This window comes from Alligator sinensis, unplaced genomic scaffold, assembly GCF_000455745.1.
Source record: "Alligator sinensis unplaced genomic scaffold, ASM45574v1 scaffold863_2, whole genome shotgun sequence".
Taxonomy (NCBI): Eukaryota; Metazoa; Chordata; order Crocodylia; family Alligatoridae; genus Alligator; species Alligator sinensis.
The window spans coordinates 386,158-401,945 of record NW_005842780.1 but is presented as its reverse complement, the minus strand read 5'-3'; the positions used below and the strand labels follow the sequence as shown (position 1 = coordinate 401,945).

The following is a 15,788-nucleotide window of genomic DNA, read 5'->3' as shown; positions in this document are numbered from 1 at the left end:
CAGCAGGGGAAAAAGGGAACAGTACCAGCAAGATCATCACTGAACCAAAAAAACCCATTAAATTCCAGAACAGGCCGGAGGAGTGAGCAGTGTAGAGTTCCTGTGTTTTCCCTACGCCAGGAAATGAAACATGGTATCAGGGATGACTGACAAAGAAAGCAAGCTGCTTTTCCACTTAATCTATTTCCTCTATTAGAAAATTCAGTGTTCATGGTTATTCCACTCCCTGGTGGACAGTGCAACAATAAATATTGCCTTCCCATCCTTCCTTAGGTTACAGCTTCTGGACAAACAGTAAAAGGAACACTACATCCCATGATTTGCTAACAGACGTGTTGTTCCTATACAACAGTCACCGCTTTACCCTTTGATTTTTTGGGGGTTTTTAAAACAGTTAAATAACCTTCATGCTGGATTTTGTCATTTTATTTAGTTGCTAATTGAGCAAGTCTCCAGATAACATAGTTTGATTTTTGTCTGGGCAGGTAGTGCACAGCTGAGCTTGGAACATTGTATGTCAGTTGTACAAGGCAAAACCTATACAGTTAATTGATAAATGGGTAAAAAAAACCCAACTACCAAACAAACAGGATGTGTAAAGTGGTTAAGTGACCCAACAGGCTTTGACATATGGAAAAATGCACAAATTAAACCTGATTGAAATGGAAGTGATTTGATGATTAGAGAAGGAGAAAGTCTAGCCTTCTACCTTTCTTTTCATCTTAAATCATCTATTCTGCACTGGTCCGGTCCTGCAGGGACAAACCAAGAAAGCCAAGGCTGCAACTGAACTCCAACTAGCTTTGAGTATCGAGGACAATAAAAAGTCCTTTTTCAGATATGTGGGGAGCCGGAGGAAAAGCAGGGGCAACATTGGACCCCTGCTAAACCAGATGGGACAACTGACAACTGACGCCCAGGAAAAAGCCAACCTATTACATGGGTACTTTGAGTCGGTCTTTCATCAGTCCCATGGGATGCCCATGCCCACTACGGGACAGGGAGGTCCAGATGAGGGAGATCCCCTGCCTTCCATCAATGCTGACCTCATGAAGGAACACCTTGAGAGGCTGGACACCTTCAAGTCAGGCTGACAGTCTACACCTCAGGGTACTCAAGGAGCTGGCTAGCATCATAGCCCAGCCCCTGGCACGGATCTTCGAGAGCTCCTGGCGCTCTGGTGAAGTGCCCAAAGACTGGAAAAAGGCCAATGTGGTGCCTATCTTCAAGAAAGGGAGTAAAGTGGATCCGGCAAACTACAGGCCCATCAACCTGACCTCTATCCCGGGGAAGGTCTTAGAAAAGTTTCTTAAAGAGGCCATCCTTAATGAACTGGCCGACGCCAACATCCTGAGGGATAGCCAGCATGGGTTTGTTGCGGGTAAGTCTTGCTTGACCAATCTCATTTCCTTTTATGACCAGAGACCTATCGCCTGGACAAGGGAGAAGAGATTGATGTCATATATCTTGACTTCAAAAAAGCCTTTGATCTGGTATCCCATGATCACCTCTTGGTGAAACTGGCCAATTGTGGCCTTGGGTCCTCCACGATCCGCTGGCTGGGGAATTGGCTCTGTGGTCGGACCCAGAGGGTGGTGGTTGACAGAAGTCAGTTGTCGTGGTGCCCTGCAACCAGTGGGGTCCCCCAAGGCTCGGTCCTCGGACCTGTATTGTTCAACATCTTCATTAATGATGTGGACATTGGAGTCAGAAGCGGACTGGCCAAGTTCGCCACTATGGAAGAAAGAGACTTGGGGGTCATCATTGACCACAAGATGAACATAAGCCTGCAGTGCGATGCTGCGGCTAGTAAAGCGACCAAAACTCTGGCTTGCATCCATAGATGCTTCTCAAACAAATCCCAGGATGTCATTCTCCCCTTGTACTCAGCCTTGGTGAGGCCACAGCTGGAGTACTGTGTCCAGTATTGGGCCCCACAATTCAAAAGGATGTGGAGAAGCTTGAGAGAGTTCAGAGAAGAGCCACGCGCATGATCAGAGGTCAGGGAAGCAGACCCTATGACGAGAGGCTGAGAGCCATGGGACTCTTTAGCCTGGAAAAGCTCAGGCTCAGGGGTGATCTGATGGCCACCTACAAGTTTATCAGGGGTGACCACCAGTATCCGGAGGAATGTTTGTTCACCAGAGTGCCCCAAGGGATGACGAGGTTGAACGGTCATAAACTCCTGCAAAACCGTTTCAGGCTGAGCATAAGGAAGAATTTCTTTACTGTCCAAGGCCCCAAGGTCTGGAACAGCCTGCCATCAGAGGTGGTTCAAGCACTTATATTGAACACCTTCAAGAGAAAATTGGATGCTTATCTTGCTGTGATCCTATGACCCCAGCCGTCTTCCTGCCCCTCAGGCTGGGGGCTGGACTCGATGATCTTCCAAGGTCCCTTCCAGCCCTAATATCTATGAAATCTATGAGAATTTAGATGGATTTTAGCATGCTCAAATGATGCAGACAAATGATGAAGAATTCATGGCCCTTAATTGAGAGGTTTATTCTTTTTTATACTTTTACAGTTATTTATTCAGTTAGTTGCATCGCTCCTAATGTTAGCAAAAGCTGTTGACACATACACATGAAATTCAGTTTTGAATGGCTTTGTAGTTAGTTATATCTTTGCATGCTCACAAAAGAATTAAAGGTTTTTGAGTTCTTGTCTATCTGAAAATGTCTGCTTTTTTCCCCTCAGGTCCAACTATTTCAGAATAGTATGAGCCAGAAAGTGCTTTGAAATATTCTTCAAATTGGGAAAGTAAACACTTTTTTTTCCCAGTCTGTCATAACTTGGAAATAGTGTAAAGGATTTTTTCTTAAACTTTCCAGAAAAAATCACTTCTGGGCTGAAACCAAATGTGGATTTTTTTTCAGTTTGAAGGGAAACATTTTCAGAAAGATGAGTTACTGAATAGAAGCGGCTACAAAGAACCATCAAACTGTACAGAGTACAACCAAATAGCCAGTACAAGTGTCTAAACAATAAAACAAGTATTTACACAAATCCCTGCCATACCCACAGTGAACTAAAAAAACCCCAAAAAACCGAAAGCCATGCCTTCTCCTAATTCTAAGGGGAAAAACTGTTGTGGCAGTCTGTCTAGCAAATTTAGCTCTATAAATGTGACCTGTAGAATTCTTGCCCAGTAATCATGGCATCATCTACATAATCTACAAATGGTTTTCATGTGCTCTGAAATAAATCCTTGCTATACCTGCATTCTGGGTTACTTGCTCAAGATGAAAGCTAAAGCTCAGCTAGCTACTCTTTTCAAAAGGAGTACCATCCTTCAGGTAGCCTCGGTATCATATTTTTCAGTGTCATTATATGCATCCATGTCCAAGGTGCTCTTTAATGTAATATCTTCAGGCAAAAAATGTCTTTCTCTTTTTTTGGTCAAAAGCCAGAGCAGCCATAAAGCACATATGAAGAATGATGGTGGTCTTCCTTGTCCTTTCGTTCCAGCACAAACGTGTGGCTCCGTACAGGAACTGACAGTTCTAACATACCATCCCAAGATTTGGCTGTGTCTATTCAATTTTGTTCTGCTCTTTATAGATCAAGTACATTTTTTAAATTGTTGTTTTAAACTGGCACCTTGCACTGCTGCATAATCATAAACTCAACTTTTTCCTTTCTCTCAATTCCGTTTTTTTTAGTCAAATATATTGCAGGAGACCATTACAATATATTCAAAATATCTCAGATTCTCAGTGACCACAACATGTAATTCTCTTCCTTATTGGACAGGCCAGATCACCTTCAGAGATGCTACATATGGAATTGTTTAGAGCAGTGGTTACCCATTAAAAGTCAGCTTTTGCCCACAGTAACACCTGAAGTCACCGTTTCCCCCTTGTCTGTAGAATATGAGACATTTGTGGTAAGGTGGATAAGTTAGTAAGTGTTGATTTTATTTTAAAGTGATTTGTCCTGTAAAATTTTCCATGCCATCTCCCTTGAGAATAGCATTGTAGCTCAGGTAGGAGGGAACTGGTATTTCTTTTGGTGTGTTTGAAATTCAGAAGAAACATGGTACATAACTTTACATTTCATTGCTACTAGATGGGATGGGCCAATGAGTGTGGCCACCAGGCACTGCAGGCCCAGGCTGACTTCAAAGGGCAGGAGTGAAGAAGAATGAAAATTGCAAGAATTTAGCACCCCCACAGTTATATGGGCCCTGTAAGAGAAAGCTGCTGCTGTTGCTGTGTGGGTTCACCACAAACCTACAGTTTTGGTGGGGATTCTGTATAGGAAAAGGAGTTGCAAATACTGAAGGCAACAAGCTGAGGGTTCCTCTTGATTGAGGGCAAATATTGAGGGTTCCTCTTGATTCAGAGATCTAGGGCTGTGTTCCAACCAACATCACTGTCTGTCTTTTAGCACCCGCCTGGAAATGGGGAAGTGGATGGAAGACCTAAACATGGCCATTGAAATAGCCAAGAAATCTACTGAGAACTCTGACTTGTTCCTGGAAAGCTCCGTGTGCAATCGCTCTAACAGTAAGTAGCATTTTCCTCCGTCCTGAATGTGGTGCCGAAGATGCTGTTTATGTTCCCTGCATTCTTTCTGCTGGAGTCTGTGATGTTCATGGTAGATTATATGATGGGTGCAATAACACTAATGAAATGCCCTTTCTTCATGTTACTTAGAATGGATTCTCCTCCATATCTTATCAATACCTTATCTGGTATTTTTGAAATCTGCAGATAGAAGCCTCAGCTTTGGAACAGTACTTAATTTTTTGTAGTCTTCAACCATCTCCTGTTTAGGAGAATTTTCCTCCATTTAACACCACAGTACTTTTTCTATCCAGAGAACCCAGGCATCTTTGATATTGAAGACGTTCTTTTATATCCCACTGCTCTTACCCATCTCCATGAGCCTATTGTTATCACAGCCTGTAATAAAGCATGTGCTGTTTCTTGTATCAGTGAATTTTTCTCTGTTCCACAGTGAGAAAGGCCTGTCTCCAAATAAGACACTCTCTGGACAGGACATTGCAAAATACACTTGCTGTTTTTACATGAACACCATTTTCAGTTTAAATGCAGCAGTGGGTCAGACCATTCCCTTCATCCCCAAATGCAGCTTGATCCTGAAGACCAGGGAGAGGTGACAGGTGAGACCTTTCAGGAGCAGTGTAACAAATGCACGGTGACATGTTCTTGTGTTGGGTCAGTTCAGGAAAAAATGAAGATGTTCAGAGGAATCCCTGCTTATATCGCTGTCTGTGCATCACAGCTTTCTAAAACTGCTGCTGAATTCTCCTTCCCCAGGATCCTCTGATGAGGTCTCTCTAGAACAAGAATCTGAAGATGACATACACTCTTCTCGTAGCTCGCTGGACAGGCAGAGCCACCACCGTGCCAACACTACCATGCACGTGTGCTGGTACCGCAACACGAGCGTCTCCATGACTGACCACAGTGTGGCTGTTGAGGTACCCCACAGGGCACAGCTCTCACCTCTCACTCTGTCTGTCTCAGCTCATTCAGCTCCTGGTCTTCCTCCAGTACATGTCTCTTGTTGCCTTCAATCATTTCTGTGCCATGAGAGCGAGCGACTAAAAAGTCAAATCACAGTTGTATGTCTGCTGGTGGTGCATGAGTGCCTGTGTACCCATACGCATGTGTTGCTATTTCCACCAGTTCAAGGAAGTGTTTTTAAGGAATGTGTGAAAGGAAACCTAGGACAGAATTCTTCACTTGTGTTTTCTGCAACCCTCAGAGGAAACTAACTATGCAGTTGGTATATCTCAAGTTGCAGCAAGGGAAGTTTGTTAGATATTAGGAAAATCGTTCTCACTAGGAGGTTAGTAAAACACTGGAACAGGTTACCCAGAGAGGTTGTGGAATCTCCATCCTTGGAGGTTTTTAAGACCCAGATAGACAGAGCTTTGGCTGAGATGATCTAGTTGGGGATGGTCCTGCTTTGAGCAAAGAGTTGGACTAGATGATCTCCTGAGCTCACTTCCAACCCTAATTTTCTATGTTTCTATTTTATGTGAGGGTCTGACTCTGGGTTACAAAGGCCTGGAGTTGTGTATCCTCTAGATACTCTACTTCCTTTTGTTGTCCCAGCGATGAGCAGATTTTTTCAAGAGTGCCTTTGCATCTTCCTGTCTGTAGGTCGTGCTCACCCCTCGCACACATGACAGAAGAGCTGTTGCGGGAGAATGTCGTTTCCCTTTCTGTTTATAAGTGTCCTAAGCTGCATATGCAGCCTTGTGGCCTGCGAGCTAGTGTCTCAGGGTATTAGAACTCACTCTGCCTCAGTTTGTACTGCACTGAAGGCAGGAGTCCACCATGGAGACCTGCAGGGCTTCTCCTGGGAGTTCTGTCCACAAAGCACCGCTCTTGTCATTTCACATCTACATTTGACTCTTGTCTAGGCAGGCAGTTCAACAATCTTTGTTCAGCCAGAACTCTCCTGCCCACCTTTCTTGGGGAGGCAGTTACCTGTTTTAGACTGAAGTTAGTCAGAAGGAAGGGTAGAGATGCACTTTTATATACTAGGTAAATAAGATATAGAGATATATAGAGAGAAGAAGCTTACATGAACCCAAGTTCACGTCATCAGATGCTGGGAGTCATGGGTGGACCACTCATTAGATTCCCAAATGTAGGAATATGCAGTGGGCAGCATGAAATAGGGAGATAGGAGGAAGAACGCCTTGCATTTGAAAGCTTGTCTAACTTTATCCTGACTGCATAGTTGGTCCTTGCTGCTGGGGCGGGGGGAAATGCATATGCTTTCCATAGCAACTGCAGTTGTTCAAGAGTGCTCTGTCTCACACTTGCAGCTTCCTGCCTTCCCTTGCATTCTACTCTCAATGATTTAGTGGAAGTAATTAAGGATGGGCATTAAAATAAAGTGCCTAGATTTTCAGTTGGCATACCAGACTAATAGGTTAACTGATGAAATGTTTATCGCCTTTGCATCTGGGTTTGGAGACCAGTTTGTTGTCCAACTGGGAGACAAACTGTATCCCGTTAGAAGGAGGCTGGCTGACCTGTAGGTAAATTTGTGCAAGTCACTACATCACTGTTTGCTATCCAAATGCTGTGACCCTGATTCCACTGGCTCAATGATACAAAGTCTGAGTTCTCTCAGCACTTTTTCTTTGACCTGTAGTGTGTATTCTAATGCAATTGTTCTCACATTTCCCTTTCTTTTAACAGATGCTTTTCTTTTGTCACTTTTTTCTTATTCTAAAATGCTGTGTTATCTTTCTCCCTCCCTCTCTTTCTCTTCAGTTTTCTGCTCTCTTGCTGTCTCTCCAGACCTTCCTCTTCGCTATTCGCTGGGCCAGGCCCAGCGGCCCAACACCGTCACTCATGTTTGCTGGTACCGGAACCAGAGCTTATCCCTGTCTGATTACCTGTGCATGATTCAGGTAAAAACACCTCAGACTCTGAGGGGGTAGAAGGATCCACGTGAGTCCAAGTACAATCTTCCCCTCGCTCTATAGTCACTCCCTGTACCTTCAACATTGTGCTTGCTCCTGGAGAATGCCCATTCAGGAGCAAAGCTGTAGTGCTTCTTCCAAAACCAGCCCTTGTCCATCAGTCTGTCTAAAGGGCTGTCTCCTTTCTACAGATATGCAATTAATGTGCTGTAATTTCTCCATGTATTTTAAGCCACATCTGTTCCTCATCACACTGTGCCTGTTCTGCTACTCACATTCCAATTTGCTGCATATTGACTTAAATACAGCTTCCCTGCAGTGTGCTGTCCACTCCTGCCTCAGCTCTGTGTAGTTACTATGTCCTAGTGGGCATCTCAGTCTCTGTCAAGGATCCTTTTTCGTTTGTTCTCCTTGTGTTACATTTTCCAAGTGCTGTCCTGTATTTGCTTCTTCATGTAAACTGAATAACCAGTGTTTTAATAAGCTGTTTTTATTAGTTCTCAGCTGGAAGACAGGCTGCAAAGGAGGACAGAGCTAAGGCAAGGCTGGTAGGGTGGTCAAAATCATGCACTTCTCAGTGAAGTGTTGCAAGTCTTGAACCAATGCAATTAGAGATTTAGAGACCTCTTCAATAACAGCTGGAGAATAATGATATGATTGAGGTGACACCTGTTTGGCTGAGGTGGTCCTGCATGGGTACATTACTGCTGTGCACATGTGAAAGGGAGTCACTTTGTGTAGGCGGCACACTGAAGGTGCAGAAAGAGGCTGAGGCACTTCATTGGCAACAGACTATCCAAGAAAGACTGTCCAAGCCCAAGACAGAGCTCTGGGTTAATTAGCTGTTAGATCCAGGAGCATATAAAGTGGTACCACAGCAACCTTTGTTGTCTTCTTGAGAATGGGGATCTGCAATCTCACCTCCATTTTCTTTTCCCTCAATGCCAGAATCAACTCTCAGGATACCTGCTGAGAAAGTTCAAAAACAGCAATGGCTGGCAGAAGCTCTGGGTCGTCTTCACCAACTTTTGCTTGTTCTTCTACAAGACTCACCAGGTAAGCCCACACAAGTCAAGTAAGAGCTCTGCGCACTAAAGCAGGGGTACTCAACCCCTGGCTCATGAGCTAGATCCAGCCCCGGTGCCATGTCATCCAGTCTTCCGGGCTCCCCCAGATCTGTTGGCTATAGCCTTGCATGCTAGATCGGGTTTTGCATGCTAGATTGAGCAGTGTAGGGCCCATTCCTGGTGCATAGAGACTGCGTGGAGGTGGTGTGGGGTCCTCAGAGCTGGACCCCAGCTGCAGAGGCAATGTGGGGCCCCTGGAGCCAGGTGGAGTGCAATCTTGTCCATGGATTGACCCTGCACCATTCATCTGGCCTTCTGGGCCAGAATTGGGAGCACCAATGCAGTAAAGGTTAGAGGTGAGATACTAGATGGAAGACAGAGATACCTCTTTTTAATTCATAGACTTATAGATTCGCAGACATGAGGGCTGGAAGGGACCTCAGAAGATCATCAAGTCCAGCCCCCTGCCCAAAGGGCAGGAAGTCAGCAGAGGTCATAGGACCCCAGCAAGATAAACATCCAAATGTCTCTTGAAGGCGTTCAAAATAGGTGCTTGAACCACCTCCGGCGGCAGTCTATTCCAAACCTTGGGGCTCGGACAGTAAAGAAGTTCTTCCTTATGTCCAGCCTGAAATGGTCACGGAGGAGTTTGTGACCATTCGACCTTGTCATCACTTGGGGTGCTCTGGTGAACAAACGTTCCCCTAGATCCTGGTGAGCACCCCTGATGAACTTATAGGTGGCCACCAAATCACCCCTGAGCCTGCGCTTTTCCAGGCTGAAGAGTCCCATAGCACTCATTCTCTCATCATAAGGTCTGTTTTCCTGACTTCTTATCATGTGCGTGGCGCTTCTCTGGACTCTCTTAAGCTTCTCCACGTCCTTTTTGAATTGTGGAGCCCAAAACTGGACACAGTACTCCAGCTGTGGCCTCACCAAGGCCGAGTACAATGGGAGAATGATGTCCTGGGATTTGCTTGAGAAGCATCTATGGATGCAAGCCAGCATTTTGCTCACTTTACTAGCTGCAGCATCACATCGAAGGCTCATGGTCATCTTGTGGTCAGTCATGACCCCCAAGTCCCTTTCATCCAAAGTGCTAGTCAGTGTAGCACTGCCGAGCCTATAAGCATGCTGCGGGTTTTTCCTCCCAAGGTGGAGAACCTCTCCTCTAAGTGCACTTTATAATAAGCCGTCATGTTCACTGAAGGCAGCAAATGTGGCAAGAAAAAATAGCAGGCAGTAATTAACGGAGCCAGTTTATATAAGGTTAAGAACCTTTTTCACACCACTTTAATTGGGATATCCTGTTTTGTAAGTGGCATTGATCTGTAGAGCGTTAGGGACAAGTGTCTCGGTGTTGCAGCTAATAAAGTTCAGGAGAGTTAAAGAGACTTTTGTTTCTACTTTTCCTTTTCTCTTCTCCCAATTCCAGTTGGTTTGCCCTCCTTCCTTTTACATCTCCGCTCAACTAACATTTTGAAATAAGCCTCAGGAGTTGCTGTAATTCTGGAGTGGTCTCTCCGTCTTTCTATAGCCGTCTTTGCCAGCCGGCTAATAGCACCTTTGGACCTTGTTAACTAAAATAAACTTATTTTACATTGTTAGGGCTTCTCACCTGGAGGATCAGGCATTGCTGGGAGGATCATCTTTGCTTTAGTGTTGGAGTAGTGCAAAGGGGGGGAATTCAGGAGACTAAAAAACAAGAGAATAGAGACATGTCATTTTATTCCCATAATTGAGCCACTTGGAGAAATTTTCATCATTATTTACAATATAAAGAGACTTCATGGGATAAAAAGGCAGTTCTTGTCCATCTAAAAGTGAGTAAAGCCGTTCCTGAAAGTATGGTAAGAAAAGGCAAACGCATCCTCTCACTCTGCACTGTCCATAGAGGATGGCCTTCACTAAGACCTGTGCTGTCTGGCTGTGTTTCAGGATGATTATCCATTGGCCAGTCTCCCACTCCTTGGATACACAGTCAGCACCCCAGTGGAGGCAGATGGCATCCAGAAAGACTACGTCTTCAAGCTGCAGTTCAAATCCCATGTGTACTTTTTCAGGGCTGAGAGCAAGTACACCTTTGAAAGGTAAAGTCATGCCCCCACGTCCATTTCAGAGTGTAACATTTGTTTTATTCACAGACTGCTAATCCAGAGTTGGGATTTGAGAGCCTAATCTTTGTTCCTGTACACAAGCCAAGTGACTTTGTGAATCATATTCTGGAGAAGCAGGGCAGAATGCAAATATTATGTACTAGGTAGGGTATTCTTAAAGGTTGCAGTGGCCCCTCTGGTCACTACTCCCTCTGTGATCACTATAGATCCCTGTTCCCTTGTGAGGTGGTTTGGCCAACTGGGAGATCCAGCCTTCTTCTGTGTTCAGTATATGAGGAGCTAGATCTTATTCCACCTATCAGGTGCCCAAGTGCTATCCTATTTCACCTTGTTTGAGTTTCTCTAAAACGATTAATGGAAAAAGTGAAAGATTTTTCCTTCCTCTTTCTCACTACTTTTTGTGATGGACTGTTGAGGCTATGGGGCCAGTGCATTACGAAAGTAGATGCACTGAGTTTTTCAGGGCTTCAAGCAGGAGTAAAGTTTGTCCCTAGGGGTCCCTAAGAAGCTCAGTAATGTAGCACCTTTAGAGGTACGCATCTAGGGAGCCATATAACACTCAGTGTCCTGCCATCCCCCTACCCACAATACATTCAGGCAGGCCCAGACAGGCTTTGATTTTGCATTCATTAATAGAGTTTTTTATTTTAGATTCAGTAGTAACCCTTTTTCTGAAAAGAGATAAGAGATGAGATTAGACTTGAAGACTCGCTGCTGACTTCTGTGACATTTGTAGAACCTGTTTTTACTGATACACATGCTTACTCAAACAGGGGCGGCACTAAGGGGGAGGCCATAGCCACTCTAAAATTTGCCTTAGCCCCCCTGTAGCCACCCCTCCCAGCACTGCTCCTGTCCAAGCCCACCGCCTCTCCCCCTCCCCGCCCCCTGGGCCACTGCTGTCTGCCCCACACTGTTGAGCCTGCCCAGCTCACACCCGCAGAGGTGCAGCACTCAAGGCCTGTCCCGGACTGATCTGTTTGCATACAGTATGTATTTTTATTCTCCTTTTGCAGATAACATAGATAAAACATATGTTTAGGTGGGTATTGTTAAAAAGACTAATAAGGATGTTTGGCCAGATGTATAGCACAGGCCCTCCCAATTGCCTGTCTAGCCCACCACAGCCCTCCCACTGGGAAGAGGCTGGCATTGCCCCTGTACTGAAAGCTTTTATTTTTAAATTATGCTGCATACAAAAGAGCTAGATGCTGTATTCCACAATAGGCAACTGAACCTGAAAACAGAGTGCCTAATTCAGAAACCACAGGCAAACCTCCTATGCCAATGTTATGTGGCAATGTTATGGTTTTCTCCCCATATTCCCTTCTGCTTCATCTGTTTTTGAAGACATCTTCCTACTTCATCTCCCCCTCTGACTGGACACCATTATTCTCATGTCAACAAGTCTAAAGGAGCAGTTCCCAATCTAGGTGTTGTGACTCCAAATGGGATCATATTCCTTACGAGTGGGGTCATGGGCCACACGGATATTCCATAACCCCAGATGGGATTGAAGTCCAGGTGAGGTTGTTCATGAGTGAGTTCATGAGTTCATGAGTTGGTTTGTGAGCCCTGGCGTGGGGCTGAGGCCCAAAAAGATTAGGAGCCCCTGTCTTAAAACATGAAGACTGCCCCCCTCTAGAGTTGTGTTCATTCCAACTTAGCCCCTTTCTTTTTAAGAGTTTCAAGGAGCAAGTTCAAGAGAGATTTTGAAAAGGCATACAACTAGTTAACTTTTTAATTATTGTTATGAATCTAGAAGTGTTGATCTCTAGAACAATCATGGGAATAGGGAATTTTGTCCAGTTTATCATCAGAGTTGCTTGTCTGCTACTAAATAGAACCGTCCAAAACAGTTCTCAGGGCCACAAGTAACTTAAACAAAGAGTGATTTCCTAATACAACTACATAAGAATTGTGTGTGTCTAAATATAGGAACTGGTGTATAGTAAAAACCTTCCACAAGAAGTCTGTCCTTGGGCAGCATCACTGACAGTAGGCTTAGTCTGCCACTGGTAGGCCATGCTTCAAACTGGGTACAAATGGTCTCCTGGGGACACAGATGAAGCACAATGTCTGCAGAATGTTTGGGCTGGGTTTCTCTAACAAATTCAAGTTGAAATTTTAGAGACTGTCCTTATGCCTTCCTTTCCAAGGTTGATGTTGATCTCTTCTTCAGAGACATGCTCCCCATCTCCAGTTTCACTTGATGCTTTGTTCATCCTTTCCAAGACCTTAAGAGTAGAACAGAGGGCCCTGAAAGTGTTAGTCAGATACTTAGGTCAAAGATATATGAATAGTAACTTATCTCAGTCAGAAAAAGGCCTTTACACAGGATCCTAGGGTATTTTTTTGTAACTCTACAAAGGACTATAGAACTTCTGGGCTAAATTACATTTGTGAAATACTTATTGTCAGCTGTTCTCCATACCGTGACTATCAAGTGAGGTGGGCACGCTAGAAGGGAAGGACAGATTACAGCAGGACCTGGGCAGGTTACAGGGGTGGGCAAATAAAAATAGGATGGGATTCAATCCTGACAAGTGCAGGGTGCTGCACTTGGGCAGTAAGAACCAGCAGCATACCTATAGGCTGGGGAACTCCCTTCTCGAAAGCACGGTGGCAGAAAGAGATCTCAGAGTCATTATTGACTCCAAGATGAACACGAGCCGACAATTCAAGAACACGGTCAGTAGGGCTAACCGTACCTTGTCCTGCATCCACAGATGCATCACAAGCAGGGCCAAGGAGGTGATCCTCCCCCTCTATGTGGCACTGGTCAGGCTGCAGCTGGAGTACTGCATCCAGTTCTGGGTGCCACACTTCAGGAGGGATGTGGACAGCATTGAGAGGGTCCAAAGGAGGACCACTCACATGATCCGGGGACAGCAGGGCAGACCCTATGAGAGGCTACGGGACCTTAACCTGTTCAGCCTTCAGAAGAGAAGGCTGAGGGGGGACCTGCTGGCCGTCTATGAACTTACTAGTGGGGACCAGCAGGGTTTGGGAGAAACCTTGTTCCCCTGAGCGCCTCCCGGAGTAACAAGGAATAATGGCCATAAGTTGCTAGAGAGTAGGTTTAGACTAGACATCAGGAGGCACTACTTCACCGTCAGGGCGGCTAGGATCTGGAACCAAGTTCCAAGGGAAGTGGTGATGGCTCCTACCTTGGGGGGCTTTAAGGGAGGCTTGACGCTTACCTGGCTGGGGTCATTTGAGCCTAGTTTTCTCTCCTGCCCACAGCAGGGGTTCAGACTAGAAGATCTACAAGATCCCTTCTGACCCTACATCTATGAATCTATGAATGTTGACTGGATGTGGCTGAAATAGGGAATAGTTCAAAATAAACTTTACGGTGCTGTTGATGATAAATCATCTGACTGGGTGCAGATCGTTCTTACATGCAACCAGCTGGGGGAAACAAATTGGTGGGTTAAGTTAATGATGTAAGGATCTGAGTAGCTGACAGAGAGAGTAAAGCGATGTTGTAGAAGGAAAGCATAAACTTCCTTATTTCTACAGACTGGCTAGTTCTTGCTCCCTCTAATCCAGTACACCTGACACTTTGTTGTAGCTGCTTTAAGCAGCATCCTTGCTAGTGTGTATGATTGAATACAACTTGACACATACATGCTGCTTTTGCTATGTTGATCCTGCCAAGGGATACTTAGCTTTGGAGCCATTTTAAACCCATCTTTTAATTTGTTCATTAATACAGGGATGTGATACACACTGTGTGGGGCTGAACGAGTTGATTCAATTCTCCCTTTGCCCCATTCTCCCCATCTTCAGTAAAACAGTTTGTATTGCTCACCTCACAGCATATTTCAGCCTGAATATCTGAAAGTGTTTGAAGATCTTCAGATAAAAGGGTGCTGTAGAACTTGATAGTATTGCATTCTGGACATGAGAGCCAAGCTAATACATACGAATTGAGACCTATCTTATAAGCAGTGGGTGAGGCTATGGGCATTCTGATGTTCTGTTCTTCCTCTCTTGCCAGGTGGATGGAAGTGATCAAGAGAGCCACAAGTTCTCCAGCAAGATCTAGCCTGTTGGCTCCCAAGGATGAAAAGGAGGAGACTCTCACAAACTGATGAGGGCAGAGCTGGGTCTCTGCTGTCAACATCTATTAGTGGGCTTGGGCGGGAATAGGAGTTTGGGGCTGATAATGCTGTTAAGTTACAAGCTGATTTCCACCTGGGGTGGGAAAGGTTGTTAAGCAAGAGAAGGGACAAACTGGAATCGCATCAGGTTCAACTGGCCTTGAGGACACTGTCTGCTCCAATCGCACCTAGTTGAAGAGACAGAGAACCTGACAATGGCAGCAAAACTCCCTCTGTGGGAAAAATAATGGTTTGTTATGCGCACACGTTGTGGAAAGGATCATGTTTCAGTTATGTGGATTCTGGACATGTTGGAGTAGCAGGTCTGGATGGAGACAGAAGCAGTACCTGTCTCTTTCGTTGTCACTGGGTGTTCAGCAGCTGTCAGAGATTAATAGCAGCTGTCAGTGGTGTTCCTTGGCGCACAGTTGCTGGTGTCAGGCACTCTGGCTCCCAGCAGCTCCCTTATCCTGACACAGTCCAGCTAAAACCACCTATGTACTGTTTGCTGCTCTTACCTTCAGCTTACCATCCACAAACATATTAGACTCATTGGAGCTCTGCAGATGTATCCACTTGAATGCTTACATTCATACCTGAAAACAGTTTCTGTAGAATGACTGAGCTACTCAGGAAACTGCCATGGTAACACCTTCATCTTGGTATTTTATTTTATTTTATTTTATTCTGTTTTTGGAAAGGGAATGGGGAGAACCTGAACCTTTGTTTGCTTAAACACGTCATGTGGCACAGCTGGGAGCAGGGGATGTGTGAGAGAAAACACCTGTGTTTTTCCTGAGACCTCAGAGGCTTCCTAACATTGCTTGTTTTACCTCCTGAGTTTTTTGCCGCCTGTACTCAGGGAGGGCTCACCTGGCAAAACCTTTACTTGTCCTCTGCTGGGGAAGGCATCGCTTAAGGCAGGGAAAGCCAACAAACTACCCTCAGCATCCTCTAGTGCAGTGGTTCTCAATCTCTTTTGTACCAGGACCCATTTGTAAACATCAATGGCCAGTCTGACCCAGTGCCTCCAGTCCCCAGCCCCGCAGTGTGTGGTGCAGTGGGGGATGTGGGG

At 45.2% G+C, this 15,788-nt stretch overlaps 1 protein-coding gene across 5 annotated transcripts in view; it reads left to right on the top strand.

Annotated features, from left to right (window-relative positions):
* The window catches only part of FARP2 (FERM, ARH/RhoGEF and pleckstrin domain protein 2), a 144,687-nt gene extending 128,899 nt beyond the window's left edge, over nucleotides 1-15,788 (top strand). Inside the window, exons 22-26 of one of the 5 annotated variants that reach the window (XR_003096484.1) lie at nucleotides 4,393-4,511; nucleotides 5,289-5,452; nucleotides 7,269-7,408; nucleotides 8,369-8,476; nucleotides 10,426-10,459. Coding sequence is in view for 4 of the 5 variants with exons in the window: in XM_006034876.3 (XP_006034938.1) it covers nucleotides 4,393-4,511; nucleotides 5,289-5,452; nucleotides 8,369-8,476; nucleotides 10,426-10,577; nucleotides 14,611-14,704 (637 nt within the window). In the remaining variant the exon portion in view is untranslated. Of the gene's footprint in view, nucleotides 1-4,392; nucleotides 4,512-4,965; nucleotides 5,453-7,268; nucleotides 7,409-8,368; nucleotides 8,477-10,425; nucleotides 10,578-14,610 lie in introns of those variants that run through there. The other 4 variants (XM_025216980.1, XM_006034876.3, XM_025216981.1 and 1 more) reach the window with 4 other exon arrangements.